At 36.7% G+C, this 18894-nt stretch overlaps 1 protein-coding gene and 1 pseudogene across 1 annotated transcript; both read left to right on the top strand.

Moving 5' to 3' along the window:
* The first annotated feature begins 313 nt into the window (after nt 1–313).
* On the top strand, nt 314–4341 carry LOC147277166 (putative disease resistance protein RGA3). The gene has a single exon (XM_086254619.1). It carries the CDS (start codon nt 653–655, stop codon nt 4178–4180), a length of 3528 nt encoding a protein of 1175 aa, XP_086110745.1. The 5' UTR covers nt 314–652; the 3' UTR covers nt 4181–4341.
* Nucleotides 4342–12977: 8636 nt separating this feature from the next.
* Nucleotides 12978–18637, top strand: LOC147277165 (uncharacterized; annotated as a pseudogene).
* Nucleotides 18638–18894: the final 257 nt, after the last annotated feature.

The raw sequence follows: 18894 nt of genomic DNA, 5'->3' as shown, positions 1-18894 counted from the left end.
TTAAAAACGAAGAAGTGGGTAGAAATGGAGAAAACAGGCTGCAAGGGGACAAACAAGTGGGGAAGGAAATTTCGTCCCGTATACTAGAGGAAGCAAAAACAAAAGTTGAAAAACATATTAAAAACAAGGGATTTTCGAGGCAATTTCTGTGTCCATCATAAACCGAAAGAAAAAGTACTACTTTGATCAGTCAATTAACCAAACGAAAAAGCAGTTTCCGTGACCAAAACATAATCACAGAACAAACAACCCATTGGAAAAACCTAGATCCACATCTGAACCACATTAATTCACTGTTCAACCAAAAGTCAAAGAACACACAACCCATTGGAAAAACCACCATTAATTCACTGTTCAACCACCATCTCTGCAAGCCACATTCCTATAATGGCTTCTAATCTCTTGTGATCAGTCTTGTACCAGTCTCATTGCAATTCCTTCTGCCGCTGGAACATTATCGATCATGCCACTTTTGAAAGCATGTTGTTGATTCAATAACTTCAACTCTTGACCAAAAGCCATCCCACTCACAAATCCTTTGAGTTAACGCAGCCACTTGTTCAGATCTGTCCATATTTCATTTCCAAGTACTGCCAGCCATTCTTGTCTCATCTCAGCCTTGTTTTGGTTTGGTCGTTGGTGGCTGCTAGAAATGGAAGCAGCTGCAGGCATAGTTTTATCCCCGGCTTTGCAAGTGCTCTTTGACAGACTGGCATCCCCTGCCCTGCGAAAGCTTTCCGATATCTGGGGTGTCGAGAACAACCTCCTGAGCCTACGACGTGCCTTAGTGAGGGTTCAAGCTATTCTTGAAGATGCAGAAGAGCAACAATTAACCAATAAAGCTGTCAGACTTTGGTTGTCAAACCTCAAGAACGCAGCTTCTGATACTGAGGACCTTCTGGTCTACGTTACCGCTTACAAATTCATCCTTGATAGTCATTTGAGCTTTCCATTTCCAAAAGGTTATGATGCTGAAAAAATTAGAAAGACGCTCCAGATGTTAGAAATGACGCTAAATGAGGGACTCTTGGGGTTTAATTTTAAAGAGCAGCCTAGCACGATAGATCGACGATCTACCATAAGGGAGACTAGCTCTTTTGTCAACGAGAAAGATATATGTGGAAGAAAGGATGACAAAGAGAAGCTAGTCAATCTGTTACTATCTTCTGAAGCTTCCCCAGAAGGATGGGCAACTTGTATTCCAATTATTGGAATTGGAGGAATTGGTAAGACCACTCTTGCTCAATTGGCTTATAATGATGACAGGGTAATCAAAAACTTTGATCTTAGGATGTGGGTATCTGTTTCTGAAGATTTCAATGTCAAGAAGATCATGAAGACAGTTATTGAGTCTGCAACAAAGGATGAATGTAAGTTCTCGGAGATTGACCTACTTGAGTCCGAGCTTTGGTGTTCGCTGCACAAGAGAAGATTTCTTCTTGTGTTAGATGATGTTTGGACTGATGACCAGGACGATTGGGACAAACTAAGACCCCTGTTTAGACAGGGTGTTGAAGGATGCAGTGTCATTGTCACAAGCCGCAGTAAAAAAATTGCATTTATGATGGACTCCCCAAGTTCTCCATATTATTTGAAGGGCCTGTCCGAGGATGATTGCTGGGATTTGTTCAAGAAACGGGCATTTGGACGAGGAGAAGAAGCGAAGTATGCATCCCTTTTTCCGATTGGGAAGCAGATTGTCAAAAAATGTGGAGGTGTGCCATTAGCAGCAAAAAGTTTGGGAAGTGTAATGCGTTTTAAAAGAGAGGAACAACAGTGGTTGTTTATGCGAGATTGTGAACTTTGGAAGTTAGATGAAGGTCAACATAAAGTTTTACCTGCCCTTATGCTGAGTTATCATCATCTTCCATCACATCTTAGACAATGCTTTGCATTCTGCTCAATATTTCCCAAAAATTATGAATTCAAAAAGGAGAAGCTTATTCATTTATGGATGGCAGAAGGCTACATTCCAGAAGATGGACGCAAGCGACCAGAAGACATTGGGAATGAATACTTTTCCGAGTTGTTGTGGATATCTTTCTTTCAAGAAGTCGAGCTTTGTAATGGTAGCGACATAATTGGATACAAAATGAATGATGTCATTCATGATCTTGCACGATATGCTGCTGGAAATGAATCTGTGATACTTGAACATGGTCCTCCCCCAAATAGCCTGGCTGAAAGTCGACACTCATCTGTTGTTTATAGATATGCTGCTATTACAATTCCAGAAACTCTATATGAAGCAAAGCAATTACGAACTCTCTTATTGATTGGAGAATCTGGCTTGTTAGAGAACACAAATAAAATGTTTTCCAGTTTCCAATATTTGCGAGTGCTAGATCTGAACAGCTGTGATGTTTCTGATTTGCCGGAATCCTTGGGTGGCATGTTATGTTTGAGGTATCTTGACCTGAGTTACACGCCTATCTCCACGTTGCCTGAAAGCATACCAGATCTCATTTATTTGCAGACTTTAAACCTGATTGGTTGTCATAATCTTAAAACGATGCCTTACTTGGGCGGGATGACCAGCCTAAGACATCTCAATTTAAGTGGATGTCTAAGTTTGACTCAGATGCCTGATGGTATTGGTTGTTTACATCAGCTTCAGACATTGCCATTGTATGTCGCTTGTTGGATTGGCCTTGCTGAGCTGAGTGATTTAGATCTTTCTGGCAAGTTGAATATTACACACTTGGAGAATGCAAGATTTGACAGACAGAAATTTTATTTGCATCTGATGAAAAATCTTGAGTCGTTGGGATTATATTGGGGATCTGAACATGTGGTTGAATCATTTATGAGACCACATAAAGCAAAACATCAAGTAGTCATCACACCATCTCACGGACCGCCATGGCAGCCTGCTACTGTGGAAGCAATTCTTGATTACTTGCTACCACACGAAAATCTGAAAAAGCTACTTATAAGTGACTATCCAGGAATAAGATTTGCTCATTGGGCTCTCCCGGAAAATCTAATTACAGTTGATTTCGCCAACTGTAAGAATTGTGAACATCTTCCAGCCCTTGGGAATCTTATGTTACTTACGACTCTTTCTCTGCATGGAATGGATGGCGTGAAGAGCATTGGTACAGAGTTTTATGGTGGCGGTGCAGGCATATGGTTTCCATCACTCGAAGAACTATCACTCAGTGATTTTCCAAACTTGGAAGAGTGGTCATGTGAAAATAACAGAAATGCATTCCCTAATTTGAGGAAATTAATTGTTAAAAGCTGTCCCAAGTTAGCACATATACCGTTATCCCAATCCCTTCAACATCTGGAGCTTCGTGATTGTCAACTAACCTTGATGTCCACACCAAATTTAACTTTGCTTTCTGTGCTTGTTTTAGAAAAAATTCCAGAGCTGTTCTCTCTTCCAGAAGGGCTTTTTGCATCAGCTCATCTGTCTTCTTTGCAGATCCTGTCTTGTCCCATGCTTCGTTCACTGCCTTGGGAGATGATTTTGGTAAACTTGTCTTCTCTAAAGTCATTGACCATTCGCCAGTGTCCAGAGCTGTTCTCTCTGCAACTGAGTTTGCAAATCCTGAAAGCTCTGGAGTCACTGGACATTAGTGACTATTGCAAGATAGACTTCTTGCTGGAAGGTGAAATAGAAGGTTTGAGTACCCTTCGAACTTTGTCCATTGAGAACTGTAGTAATCTGACTTCATTGTCATCTACCTTGGAGAGCCTGACATCCCTTGAGAACTTGACCATTATGAATTGTCCAAATCTCTGTTCTTTTCCAGAAGTTGTGGAAGGCCTCTCCGCACTTCGAAGTTTGACCATCTGTAGCTGTCCTTGGTTTGATTCTCTGCCAGAAGGGTTACAAAATATCAGGACGCTGCACTCTTTGGAAATTAGTTGCTGTACCAATCTCACAGCTTTGCCAGAATGGATTGAGAATCTTGCTTCACTTACATCTTTGACCATATTTAATTGTCCTGATATAAAACAATTGCCAGCAGGTCTAAAGCTTCTCACTAAACTCCAGCACCTCTGTATTCAAGAATGTCCTGAGCTTGAGGAAAGGTGCAGACAAACAAGTGGTGAGGATTGGTGCAAAATAAAGCATGTCCGACATAAATACATTGGACCACTCGAGGTCAGGCAGTCCAGCGAAGCAAGCACATCCGGCGGCTCTTCTCTTCAGACATCTGCTCCGTAAGCAACTTCTATTTCACCATCATAAACAAGGTGTTATCATTATGGAAATCGTCATTGCTCATATTTCCTGGTGTTTGTATTCTGCTTTTGTTTTTTTATGGATGAAGTCACCACAAAATTTCACTATTTCCTTCTGATGTATAATTTAAATATGGATTTTCTATAAATATTCCTATGTTAGCATACAAGCTTATGTGAGAATCCTCTGATCTTGTATTTATGTCATATCAATAAGATCTCTGTGTTATTCATTAGAGAAAAAGGAAAGAAATAAAAAAACACTTCATCTTTGTGTATACATTGTGGCTCTTCGTTTCGAATATCTGTTAAGTAAGCGGCTTCTGTTGCATCGATCAATCAATGGCAATGGCCATTCCTGGTGTTTGTGGTCTTTTTGTCTTATATTTTTGTACATTTCTTTTTGCTAGCTGTTTAATTTCGACAGGGATTAATTCCTTGATGGTTTATTGTTATGCAAACATGAGCAATTATGTATTCAATAGCTGGTTAATTTCTTTTTGCTAGCTACTCTCCACTTTCTCTGTCATCGCTCTCCGAGATTATTCTCTTAGGTACTGTATCTATCACTTGTGCAATTTGTTCTCGTCATGTTCTTAGTAAAACTTGTACGTACCAACTGAAGAATACATTGAAAGGGTGGTAGATAGAGTAATATATATATATGGGATGAGATTTAAAGCCTGTTCAAGAATCTGAGGATTATTCAAGGGTACAAAATTGTGAATTTTGAATAGAGACCTTTGTTATGGGAGCTGATGATGATGAATAGGAGAAAAATAAGGATGACATATATGTCAACATCTTTGCTGCTTTAATGAAATTTCAGACTTAACTGATTTTGTATCCGTACTAAATGAAATAGATATCATTTTTATCTATTGTTCAAGTAATTTAGGTTTCTAGTCCTAGTGGTTCAGATTAGTCAAAGAAAACAGGGTTTTAAGGTCAACTTTGCAACCTTTGGTATTTCTAGTTGTCAAATCTTATTTCTAAACAAATATATGTTACAAACACATATTTGTACAAGCTAGCAAGAATGCAAGAGTGTGTGTGTGTGATCCAAAAAGATCACTTAAGTATCTAAATAATTATTTAAAAATATGTTATTTAAAATAAGTACTTTAAAACAATTTTTGGATGAAATAAAAACATACAAGCTCATGGCATTCCTTTAAAATTTGAAATTACCAATTTAGTAAACAAATACATGTTTATAATCCAATAATCCAAACATAAGCAATTAGGTCCAAATTTTGTGCACAAGTGGTCATGTTCTTAGCAAGTGACATTATTTAACATAAGTGCATAATTTTAAAGTATTTAAATAAATGTAAATCCAAAAACTTGTCTATGTGGAATAAATCCACATTTGTGTTCAAAAAAAATAACAATTAATTCTAACTAATTTCAATTAGCCTAGTAACACCCTTAATTCAAAATCAATCAAATTAGGGTGTTACATAGTGGTATTTGTACATACCCCTTATAATATGGTATTAGTGAAAAAAGCCTAATTATTATCATTGCTTTCTTTCCTTGACATGTATTTGTGTTTCACACCCTATGAAAATGCACATAGAACTGTTCTTTAAATACTTTGAATTAATATGGTTTTTGATTGATGTCAACAATAGGAAACAACATTTTGAACAACCAAAATACTGATTCAACTAAAACCAAATCAATAAACAAATTTTATATCAGTAAACAATGCACATGCACACTTTCTGAGATGGAGAGAGGAGGGAATGCACAAGCTAATTAAATGGTTGTCAAATGAATAAAAGAACAACTTATAAAGGCAGCAATTGAGTGAAAGCCAATTCAAAGCAAAGCAAAACAATAAAAATTGAGTAGCCAATCAACTAATCAAAGAGTAGTTTTGCATCACTCAGTTAGGGGTCGGAAATAGGCCGGGCCGGGCAATTTTTCTGGTTTGGGCTTGAATTATAGAAGCCCAATAGGGCTTTCGGGCAGGGTTTGGGCTTTAATACACAAGCTCAAGGCCCGCCCATCGGGCTTTGGCTTGCGGGCTTGGAGGGCCGGGCCCGGCTAAGCCCGAACGGGCGGCCCAAAATGGGCCCAAAGCCTGTATAGACACATATATATCTTCAAAAAAAAATAAAAAAGGATTTTGGCTATATTGTGATTTGAACATGAGACCTCACATAACAAGCTAATTCAACTCTCAACCAACTGAGCTGACTAGTTTATTTGTCAAGTTTGTAAATCATAACATATTTCATAGTTCTTTCGTTTGTTTACTTCAATAAGTTATTAATATGCTTATTAAGTTATTATATAATACTATTATGTTAGTAATAGTGTAATACCATAAATAATAAACTTTTAAAATTATATACAACATTACAACTATAATAAAACATAAATGTACATATGTTTTATTATATATTTTATTACATATTTTTATAAACAAACGATGCAATTGTGTTGTCAACGATCCGAACTGTTCAAATTTTAGTTCCTCACTCAAAGATAATTCGTACAAAAAATTAGCTCAATCGGAGATGTAAAAGTAACATAATGGTGGTCGAATTAATAAACGATCGTGGTTTTTCTAATGATGATCGAATGGGTAGATGAATTTCGATTTAGCCGATTTTTTGTACGGATGATGTTTGACTATGAACATAGAAAATGAACGGGTCAGCTTATCGAAATCACGTTGTGGTCTTCATAATTATGGAAACAACAAGGTTTCAACGGGAAAGTTATTATAATTGTATTCTTCAAGTGTATTTATATGTAGAAGCTCACATATCGATCGTGTTTTCAACGATCCGAACCGTTCAAGTTTTAGTTCCCCACTCAAAGAGAATTTTTGCAAAAAATTATCTTAATCGGAGATGTAAAAGTGACGTAACGGTGGTCGAATTAATGAACGATCATGGTTTTTTTAATGATAATCGAATGGGTAGATGAATTCCGATTTAGCCGATTTTTTGTAGGGATGATCTTTGACTATGAAAATAGAAAATGAACGGTTCAAATCGTTGAATTAAGGAATTGACGATCGTGGTTTAATAACTTTAATTATAGTTGTATTATAAAAGTTGTATATACACATATACATTTATGTTTTATTATAGTTGTAATGTTGTATATAATTTTAAAAGTTTATTACTTTATTATTTATGGTATTACATAGTTTACACTATTACTATTTACTAACATTATAGTATTATATAATAACTTAATAAGCATATTAATAATTTATTAGAGTAAACAAACGAAAAACCTATTAAATATGTTATGATTCCCAAATTGGGCTTTGGGTCAGGCTTTGGACGGGCCTAAATGGGCCGGGCTTCGGGCTGCCCATGGGCTTCAAGGGGATGGCCCAAGCCCAACCCAAGAGACTTTCGGGCCGGGCCGGGCTGGCCCAAATTTTGGGTCAAATCGGGCTTCGGGCCTAATGGGCCGGGCGGGCTTCGGGTGGGCTTCAGGCCTTGGGCTTTTTGGTCAGGCCTACACCCAGTCTTCCTAGCTATTATATATATGTGTGTCAATACATTTTGAGGGGGTAGATTAGAGAATTAATAGCTTAAATTCATTATAAAATTTCAACTACTCACCCATTTGCATGTCATAACGCTAACTTACTAAAGTTGAGGAACTCTTGATTTTACTCTTGCAGGTCACATACTTCAAATGTGGTGGAGTTTCTCTTGGTGTTGGCATGGAACATCATGTAGCAGATGGAGTTTCTCGCCTTCCCTTTATAAATACATGGTCTGATATCGCTCGTGGTCTTGACCTTACAATTCCACCAATCATCGACAGGACATTACTTCGTGCCAGAGATCCACCTCAGCCTGCATTCCATCACATTGAATACCAACCTCCTTCATCCATGAAAACCCTGTTGCAAAGCACAAAAGCTAATGGTGCTGACGAGAGCACAATTACAGTCTCCATTTTCAAATTGAGCTGAGACCAGCTCAACATCTTAAGCACAAAGGAAATAAATATTGCTGTAAAAATACTATAGTATAGACGTATACCTCTTTATCTCTGAACCTTTAAAAAATCATAAAAGAATTGTAAATTTCATATCATATAAATTTGTCTCGATCAGGAGATCAACCAACTCTAAGAATGCTTTCTGGGTTCCTGAAAGAAATCAAGGATATATCAATTTTGTAGAAACACAGAAAATAAAAGACAAAAACGAAGTGAAGAGAATGGAATGGAAGAACACATTATACAGCCAACTAAATAGACATAAACAAACATAAGTTTAGAACTGAGTTGCTCAGCCATTTCACTAAAAATTAGTAATAATCTCACTTCACTACAAGGTAAGTAAACACCAAGGTCATATAATTCTACAAGCATTATCAAGTCTAGCATAACTTATTCACCATTCATCTCACACATATCCACGTACTAAACCACCAAACACAAACTTTAAATGAATTTTAAAGGGGAAATAAGAACTGGGTTCAGATTGGAATACCTCAAATGGCAAAATAGGCTGATAAGGAGACAAATTCCTCAAATGAGGTCGAATGAAAGAGTCACCAGTCCAATTTAAAATTCCAAGGGAAAGCAAAAACAAATGAGAAAAACATAATAATAGGAAAATGGACTCATTAATTGAAGAAAAATAAAGGTACGTCCACCATAAAAAATTGAAACCCACCCTAAAGTCTAGTTGGAATCCACCTTCAAAACCCTTTAAATCTCAAACCTAGCCTCCAAAGCAAAATCACTGGAACCAAAATCCACCACAAAATTGAACTCGAAACTACTCTAAGCCACATAAACATAATCCCAGCCAAATTTCCATTTCCAGACCCAAAAACCCACCATCAAAATCTTAGCCTTAGCCATCCAAAACATAAATTAACTACTAGAAATCCACAAAACTACCTGAGTGATGCGCGAAGATGATGAACGCGGAGATGGACGACGTCGGCGACGCTGTGAAGATTGAGGGACGAGGACAACGTCGACGACGGCGACGCTCTTTTAAGATAGAGGAAGATGAGGGACTGAGTTAGAGGGACAAATATGGGCGATGAGGAATGAGACTAAGATCGAGGGACTATCTGAGTTAGTGGGACAGAGATGGGCGATCTGAAGATCTTAGGGCTAAGATCTGAGTGTTATGAGGATGGAGATGGAGATGGAGTTCGAATGGGGTGAGTGTTATGAGTGTGTCTGAAAGACTCAAAGTAGTGAAGTAAAGTCAGGGCTTTGACCCAAAAAGACTTCCGCGTGAGGAAGTTTTCATTAAAGCAAGCGTGCGTTTGTCAAATACAAAGACCCGCAAATTTTTTTATTTTTGTGAAACTTGTCTAACACAACGGTATTCCCTAATACTCTTGGCTGTTAATTATTAGGAAAAATTATCAAATCAAATACCATGAGATAATATACCTTAATACAACGGTTTGTTAAAAACCGTTGTGTGGTAAATTACGATAACGGACAAAACAAGAACTGTTGTCTATTGACCGATGTCTATTACATTTTTTGTAGTAGTGCAATAACAAGGCCAAATAAACATGGACTTCTTAATGGTTCAATTCTCTTTTGCCCTTTAATTTAGCTCTTGAACCTTAGAACCTTCAATTTTAACAACAATGTAGAAATCAATCCTTAATAATTTTCGGGTACCACCAATTATGTAAGCCCTATTAGTTTAAGTTTAGGTGATCTAGTTCCCTTCTAATGCAACATTAGAATAGCATGTAATTGATTTCTTTCCAGAATAAACAAAACTAAGTTTATTAGAACCTCAAATCCTAGGTTTATTTCTCTAAACTTAATTATGCAGCCCTAGTGATTCAATTCTCAAATAAATTCACATAAGTCCACTTGTTTAATCCTAGAAGAAATATGTTAGCCTTTCTCATCCTAATTAGGCAGATTGAAGTCATCAACATGCATCCCAAATTCTATTTATTTTCGGTTTCAAATCAAATTGATTACCTTTTTCTATAACTAGCCAAATAAATCATAATTTCCTTTCAAAGTTAATTATTTAATTCCAATCAAACATGGCAGCCAAGAAACAAATTAAAACAAGATTAAAGGGTATTGAAAATCAGACTTAGAGAGTAGGGTGAGGGTTCTTACCAATTTTTGCTGACTTTTCCAAAGAGCAATGCAGGTTGTAAACTTCATTCTTCCTCTTCTCGGGTTCGCTTTCCTCTTTGGCTTCTCTCTTCTTCTCTTCTTGTTCTCTCTCTTTCTATAACTCTTTTTCTCTGTCTAAACTCAAAATTTTCGTGGGGAAGGTTGGTCTGAACATGAGTTTGTTTTATAAAAGGGTTTTTATGTCTGTTGGAGGGAAAACTGAAGAGACACTTCCTTTCTTAAATGGGAAAGTTTTCTGACAAGGCTTTGGGCTGTTTGTCAGGGCTTTTGGTTTCCCAAGAGACTTCTAATAGGCTGGCCAATCTCTTAGGCCCTTTTTAATTGAGTGTTTAGTCTAAGGCTCTAGGCTAAACAGCTCAATAACCAACCAAAGGCTTTTGTTTAACTCAAGTCAATTAATTAACCATCATGACTTTTTTTTTTTTCCCTTCTTCTTAGTCGAAAATTCGCTCCACCTCCAGCTCTAGTCATGACCTTCATGCCAAGCAATAGTTATCATTTCTATCTATTGTTCAAGTAATCTAGGATTCTAGCCCTAGTGGTCTAGATTGGTAAAAAAAAAAAAAAAGGATTTTAAGGTCAACTTTGCAACCCTTGGTATTTCTAGTCGTCAAATCCTATTTCTAAACAAATATATGTCACAAACACATATTTGTACAAGCAAGACTGTAAGTGTGTGTGTGTGTGTGTGATCCGAAAAGATCACTTAAGTATCCAAATAATTATTTAAAAACATGTTATTTTAAATAAGTACCTTAAAACAATTTTTGGATGAAATAAAAACATACAAGCTCTTGGCATTCCTTTGAAATTCGAAATTACCAATTTAGTGAACAAAGACATGTTCATAATCCAATCATCCAAACATAAGCAATTAGGTCCAAGTGTTATGCACAAGTGGTCATGTTCTTAGCAAGTGACATTATTTAACATAAGTGCATAATTTTAAAGTATTTAAATAAATGTAAATCCATAAATTTGTGTATGTGGAATAAATTCACATTTGTGTTCAAAAGAAGTAACAATTAATTCTAACTAATTTCAATTAGCCTAATAACATCCTTAATTCAAAATCAATCAAATTTGGGGTGTTACATACACTACTGGAAAAATGGACAGTAGGCACTGAACTTTGACTCACAATTAGCTAAGGATGAGATTAGAACATTTTAACACATGGTTTGGAGTAATCAGTAACTCCAAATTAGTTGACATGGAGAAAGAGTGAGTAATTTAATAATATTCATGGTAAACTGTGAGTATTATTAAAAATCATCGTATTGGGCTGCGTGAAGCCGCTGAAAGCCAACTAAGAAATGAATAACTTCACATATGAGCAAACTGTGCCATGTAGTAATTCACAGATGAACAAACCGTGTCATGTACTAGTATAAGGATTGGTCAAATTTTATATAAGTTGCCGTTGGCAATTTCCTAAACTCTCACGGTTTTGGATATGTCCTTTATATTTTAACTATCATTCACTGTTTGCATACTGTGCCATGACCAAAAGTAATACCCCCTCCTCCTTCCCTCTCCAATTTACCACGCCAAATAGATAATACAGATTGACTAGGACTTCGCAGTACCCACCGCGCGCAGAAGCAAAACCCCCTTCTCTTCCCCTCTTTGATTGAGAAATTTTTCAGCACTCAAAGATTAGATAAGGCCAGGTATAAGTTTATTTAGTATACTCATATCCCAAATTTGGCTAATTAAGTATGTAATGGTAGTCTTCTTATACTTCATTCCCATTATGTTTTGTTAGGTATAAATTTATTGAAACGGGATGTTGGCTATGAAGTTCAACAAAGAAAAAGGTAGGATTAGATTAATGATTGAGGAATTGACAATCACAATTTGGCAAATTAAACTTGAATTATTACATGTTAGACTTACCATTTATGCTCTACATATGATTGATTTAGAATAATAGAAATATTGGGTTTGATTGCAATTTAGGAATTCACATTTTTTAAGTTGATGACTTTATAATATATGTTATGAATATATTATATGAGTATGCATTTGGTTTGTCACTTGCGTGATGAGAATAATCCCCATATGTATGTATTTTGTTTGACATTTTAATTTAGCAAGCATTTAATTTTTAGTATTGCATTTTTAATATTACAATACCTAATTGTATATTTGATCCGACCTATATTCCTGCAGTTTTTTTTTAAGATTCTAAATACAGAACAAACAAGAAAACTTGAAGCTTGGTCTGTGCGCTTTCACAATTGAAATCAAGTTTGTTGTAGTCTCAATTTCTTTTTACATGTAGATATAATTGTTATCAGCAAAGGTAGTGAATAAAATGAAATTTTTTGATCCTATTTAGTTATCCTTCTTCCTCCCAACCCGTGTTTTTATTATTCTCTCTCTGTATTGGCCTTGGCAGTTTTGAGTATAAGCAAATGAACAACAAGCAGGTGGTTACAGTAGAAATTAAAATTAATTCTTGAATATATCCATCAATTGTCATAAGTATGTATTGGGAAACTGCATCCAAGCAAATTTCCTATTGTTCATACATCCACTTTTTTATTTTAAATCTTTATGGGCTTCGTCTACTATTATTTTTTGGATTTTTTTGGAAATTGACTTAGTTTTCTTCTAATTACTAGGTAGAGAGTGAATTATCAATGGATAAAGATTGGGTATTTTTGGATCGTATGAGTGACAAATATTTGACAAGGCTACGTGCATTCATCGCCCATGCATTAAGAGTATCCGCATTTGATGGTGACATTAAGTGCCCGTGTAGTCAATGTTGTAATCGGTATTGGAAGTCACCTATAGAAGTTGAAGAACACATTTTTGTTGATGGTATGGACGAAGATTATGTTAATGCACCATGGACATCGTATGGGGAGCAGTTGCCTATGGCTAACACTGAAGCAACCCATGTTGAGAATGAAGATATGACTGGTATGTTGCATGATGCCTTTGGAATGCATGGGTTTGAATATACTGCTGGAACTAATGATGATACCTCCCCTCCTTCTGGGCCCACTTCTGATGCTGAACATTTTTTCCATGTGATGGAGGATGTTAAAGTAGAGTTGTACCCAGGCTGTGGCAGAACTAAGCTTTCCTTCTTGGTGAGATTATATCAGATCAAGTGCTTGCATTCTTGGACCAACACATCTTTTACAGAATTGCTGACTTTGCTAAAGGATTGGTTTCCGAAAGGGGTGAATTTGCCACCTAGTTTTTATAAGACCAAGAAGTTCATTACTAACTTGGGTTTGAGTTATGAAAAAATTGATGCATGCCCAAAAGATTGCATGTTATATTGGAAAGAGCATACCAACAATACATCATGTCATGTGTGTGGCAAACCATGTTACAAGGAAAACATAGAGGCCGGACATGTCACTCGTAATAAAGTTGCTAATAAGGTGTTACGTTACTTTCCTTTGGGACCACGACTCCAACGTCTTTATATGTCACATCATACCGCTGATTCTATGGTATGGCATGCCGAATGCAGACAGGTGGATGGTGTGCTTAGGCATCCTGCAGACTCACCAGCGTGGGAAAAATTAGATAATTTGGATCCATCCTTTGGTTCAGAGCCACGTAATGTGCGCTTAGGGTTGGCTAGTGATGGATTTAATCCTTTCGGTATGATGAGCTTATCCCACAGTACTTGGCCAGTGATAATTTCAGTTTATAATCTTCCACCGTGGCTATGCATGAAACAACCATTAATGCTTTCATTGCTTATTCCTGGTCCTAAGAGTCCCGGTAATGATATAGATATTTATCTTCAACCTTTAGTGGAGGAGTTGAAGACTCTTTGGGAACATGGGTTACCAACATTTGATGCAGTAAAAAAAGAGACTTTCAACATGCGTGCTGCTGTATTGTGGACAATTAATGATTTTCCAGCATATGCGATGCTATCAGGTTGGAGCACTAAAGGGAAGAAGGCATGCCCACAATGTGCATATGGGACATATTCCCTAAGGTTGAATGTAAGTCAAAAAGAATGTTATCTTGGTCATCGTCGATGGTTGCCTATCAATCATCGGTTTCGAAGATTGACTCATTCATTTAACGGATCCCAAGAGCATGGTTTACCACCAATTCCTATGACAGGTGGAGAGTGTCTGGCTTCATTAAGTGGGTTAACATTTCAATTCGGTAAGGGTAAAAAGAAATCTTCAACTCGCAAGCGCAAACATGAGGCTGCCAAGTATGATGGTCCATGGAAGAAAAAAAGCATTTCTTTTTATCTACCATATTGGAAGGATCTTCTTATTCGACATAATCTGGATGTGATGCATATTGAAAAAAACGTCACAGATGTTTTGGGGACGTTGTTATGTATTGATGGGAAAAACAAAGACACATTCAAGGCTCGCTTGGATTTGGTGGATCTAAAAGTGAAAAAAAAACTACATCCCATACTTGAAGGGGGAAGAACAAAACTACCCCCGAGCCCTTTCACCTTATCAAATGAAGAAAAAACGTCAATGTGCAAAGTCCTTGCATCAGTCAAGGTTCCTGATGGGTTTTCCTCCAACATAGCCAGATGTGTTAAAGTCGAAGAGAAGAAATTAATAGGTCTAAAGAGCCATGATTGCCATATACTTATGCAATACTTGATTCCTATTGCAATTCGTGGGATCTTACCAAGAAATGTGATTCATGTGCTACTCGAGCTTAGTTCATTTTTTCGAAACCTCTGTTCTAAAGTTGGCACTACTGGTCACTTTCAAGTTTTGTCTCAAAGAATCGCAATTACATTATGTGAATTAGAAAAGTTATTGCCGCCGGCATTTTTTGACTCAATGGTTCACTTGCCTATTCACCTTGCTGATGAAGCAGCAATAGCTGGTCCTGTACAATACAGGTGGATGTACCCAATTGAGAGGTATATGTCTAAACTTTTTGAATTTGCTTTATTTTTTAGAGGAAAGGTAAATGAATTGCCATGAAACCATTTCATGTCCTTTATTAAGTTAGTGTTTTTCCTATTCTTTACAAGCAATTTTAGAATTGGAGAAGAAAAAACAACACATTTATTAGTCTGGATTATGAAATAATGGTCAATATATTTTTTTCCTAAGTTACTCTTTAAGGGCCCGTTTGTTTCACCTTCTTAACAGGGATTGGCTTAGTTAAGACCCTAAGCCCATGTTTGGTGAGAGTGGGATTAAAAAAAGAGGGGCTTAGTGAATCCCCTCTAACTTAAATGAACCTTCTTAAATGGGCTTAGTGAAACCCGTGAGAAAGTGGAGGTTTAACTAAGAACCTTCTTGGCTTGTACTAGCTAAGACGCACCCCACCCGATTGCAACCATCCCCAGCCCGTCCTTCGCTTCTCCCCCCCAACCCAGCACATCCCCACCCCACCCCCCACCCAGCCCCCCAGTCGCACTCCGCCTACCCAGCTCCGGCCTCATCGCACCCTCTCTCTCTCTCTCTCACCCCTAATCGAATCAGTCTCTCACTCTCTCTTCGAACTTGTCTCTCCTCTCAGTCTCAGACTCTCTCTTCTCTCTCTTCTTCGATCTCATCTGCTCACTGCTCAGACTGCTCTCATCAGTCATCAGCCCCACCTCAACGTCCTCGACGGCTCCCTCTTCGACAGTCGCTCATTCCCCATCGACCACCCCACTTTCAAATTCATCATCAGCAACTTTCAAGATCGGAGGTGGCGATCATGGAACTGCTAGTAGCCTTGTCTTTCTCGATCAAGTCGAGACCATCAAATGGACCTCTGTTTCTGTGTTTTTTCCTTGATGGCTTTTCTGTGTTTTTTCCTTTTTTTTTTTCTTTAATTTCTCTTTCACCAGATTGCCTTGATCTATTGGGTTCTTTGGGGATTGATATATAGAATGGATGACTTGAGATTTTTCTGGGTTTGTTTCCTTTCTTTTTTTTCTTTTTTTTCATGTTTTTATTTTCTTTAATTTCTTGATTTTTATTTCCAATTTTTTTTGGTGGGTTTTGTTCTTCTCTCTTTTTTATTTTTCCCTTTTTATCATTATTAAATTGTTAAAACAAAAATCAGACTTGCACCCGAGGAGTTGGGCTTCTTTGGGAATCACTAAATCAGTGTAGAGAGAATTGGTTGGATCCCAAATTTGTTTAATTTCATGCATTGTTTACAATGTCATAAAAACAATATTGGAATTGTTCAAAAAATTCAACAGTAAATAAGAAAGTTATAGCATTTTAAAAGTGGTCACCCCAATTTATTGCATTGAAACTATTTTAAGAGATTTTATAATTTAATTATTTAGGTCTTCAAACTAAATTGAAATTTTTTTATAATTAATATGTTTAATTATTTTAAAAATTAAATATGGGGATTTATGATTTTGTTTCAAAAATTAATTTTCCAACTTGTTAGTCCTGCACTGCACCAAACATAGGACAGGACTATTTTCATTATCCAGGTTGTTAGTCCTGCACTACACCAAACATAAAGGCAGTTCTTAGCTAGCTTAGTCCATGCCAAGCTAGTCCATGTCAGTCCCGATAGCTAGTCCATGCCAAGACAGTCCTGTGAAACAAACGAGGCCTTAGTGCTTTATTTATTTTAAGATGAAATTTGATGAAAACTAGTTTTGGCTGAAGTTTAGTCCCTATATAAGGTGGTGTTGTATGTTCTCAAACCGTATCTCTCTTGTTTTTTTGCCCTAAATCTCAAGGTTTTGCTTCAACATTGGGATATAACATATAATTGGCCTTTATGTACAAGTACAATACTTGACCTGAGTTTTTAATACTTAAAGACACTATATACTATTATTGTATATCCAACTGACCACGTTAAAAATGGATATAAAGACAATTAACAAGTACCAACAGCTACCTAAAAAAAATAAATATATTGATGAATTATTTGAATATTGAGGGCAGCAAATGCTTATGCCCTCTAGTTTGTGTTGTCTTTCGATTAAAAAAAAAGTATGTAATGTATAAATATATTTTATTTATTATTTGCTTTATTCTCCTCTGTTACATAAAGCAAACATGAACAAGTTATATATAATTTACAATTTGATTTGGGTTAGTTTTCTTTTAATTATGCTCATCACCACGTTAATTATTTTATGCAGATACTTGCAAACACTCAAGAAATATGTTTGTAACAAATATCGTCCTGAGGGCAGCATCGCCGAATGGTATATCGTTGAAGAGTGTTTAACTTTTTGCTCTATGTAACTTGGCGACGAAACTGTTACACGTCGAAATAGGCCTAGCTAGTTGAAATGTTGATGCGGTAGGGAGTGGTGCACGTGAAGGACTAGTAATATTTTCAGGACCTGGAAGATCTCTTGGGAGAGTAGAACTATTCAACCTAGACCAATCAAAATGGGAAAGAGCACACTTGCATGTGTTGCTCAACTGCCCCGAAGTCCAACCATATATAAGATGCAATACATAAGATGTTGATGTGAATGTGATAATAATGGATGGTTTAATTTTTTTCAAAGAATTGTCAAACTATCTTATCATTTATTTCGTTTATTAGGGAACACATTGATCGTGAGAAGGAAAATCGAGGACCACGCATAAGTGAAGCAGAATCTATACAATTAGCGCACTTGTCATTTCCGGAGTGGTTTCGAATACATGTTAGTATCCTGCTAGTAATTGATATATTTATAATGATGTTGATATATTCCGGAATAGTGTATAATATGTCATTTATGCAGATCGATGACCAAATAGATAGTGGGGTTTGTGACATTAGTGACGACTTGTGCGCATTGGCTAGTGGACCGAGCGGGCGAGCTGGTCGTTGGAAAAAATACATAATGAATGGTTATCGGTTCCATGTGAAATCTGTTGATGAGGGTGGCCAGTCACAAAATAGTGGTGTATTTGTACAAGGTGAGAATGAGAATTATTCTATAGTTGAAGATACTAATTCGAGCTCATCCATGGTTGACTATTATGGTGTACTGAATGACATTATTGATTTAGACTATCATAATGACCGACATGTGGTGTTATTTGATTGTGACTAGATAAATGGACAAGGCCGCCGAAGTGGTATTAAAATAGATGAATATGGGTTTACATTAGTGAACTTCAATCGATTGATGCCCCCACATGACACATTTATTTTAGGGTCACAAGCACATCAGGTGTTTTATGTGCAAGATCTAAATCAACCAGTTTGGCATGTTGCGGTGAAAACAAGGCCTAGAGATTATTTTGACATGGGCATAGTAACAACCCATGATATTTATGCACCTCAAAACTTGGATGATGCAATTAATGTGATCGACGAAGTAGAGGTCCGAACAGATGTGGAAGATGTGATGGTGACTTAAATAGACAGCCAGGTAAATCTTATTTTGAATATCACACTTTAAGGCAAACATCATGAAATGGTTATTTGGTTTTTCGGCCATGACTAATTATATCCCTCTAATGAACATGTGAACATATAATACTTTGGTTTTTTTAATTTGTGTTCCTAGTGATCTGAACTTAAATTAGACTTGCAATATCGAGAAAACAAATTGATTTGATTCACATGTTGTATTTTAAGACATGCAATATGGAACATTATACTCATTGTTGTTAC

The sequence above is a fragment of the Dryas octopetala genome, chromosome 8, assembly GCF_963921425.1.
Source record: "Dryas octopetala chromosome 8, drDryOcto1.1, whole genome shotgun sequence".
NCBI lineage: Eukaryota > Viridiplantae > Streptophyta > Magnoliopsida > Rosales > Rosaceae > Dryas > Dryas octopetala.
Note: the sequence above shows the minus strand (reverse complement) of the source record. Positions and strands in the feature narration are given on the sequence as shown.

Coding starts and splice junctions, on each gene's coding strand:
- LOC147277166 (XM_086254619.1), top strand. CDS start 653: ATGGAAGCAGCTGCAGGCATAGTTTTATCCCCGGCTTTGCAAGTGCTC.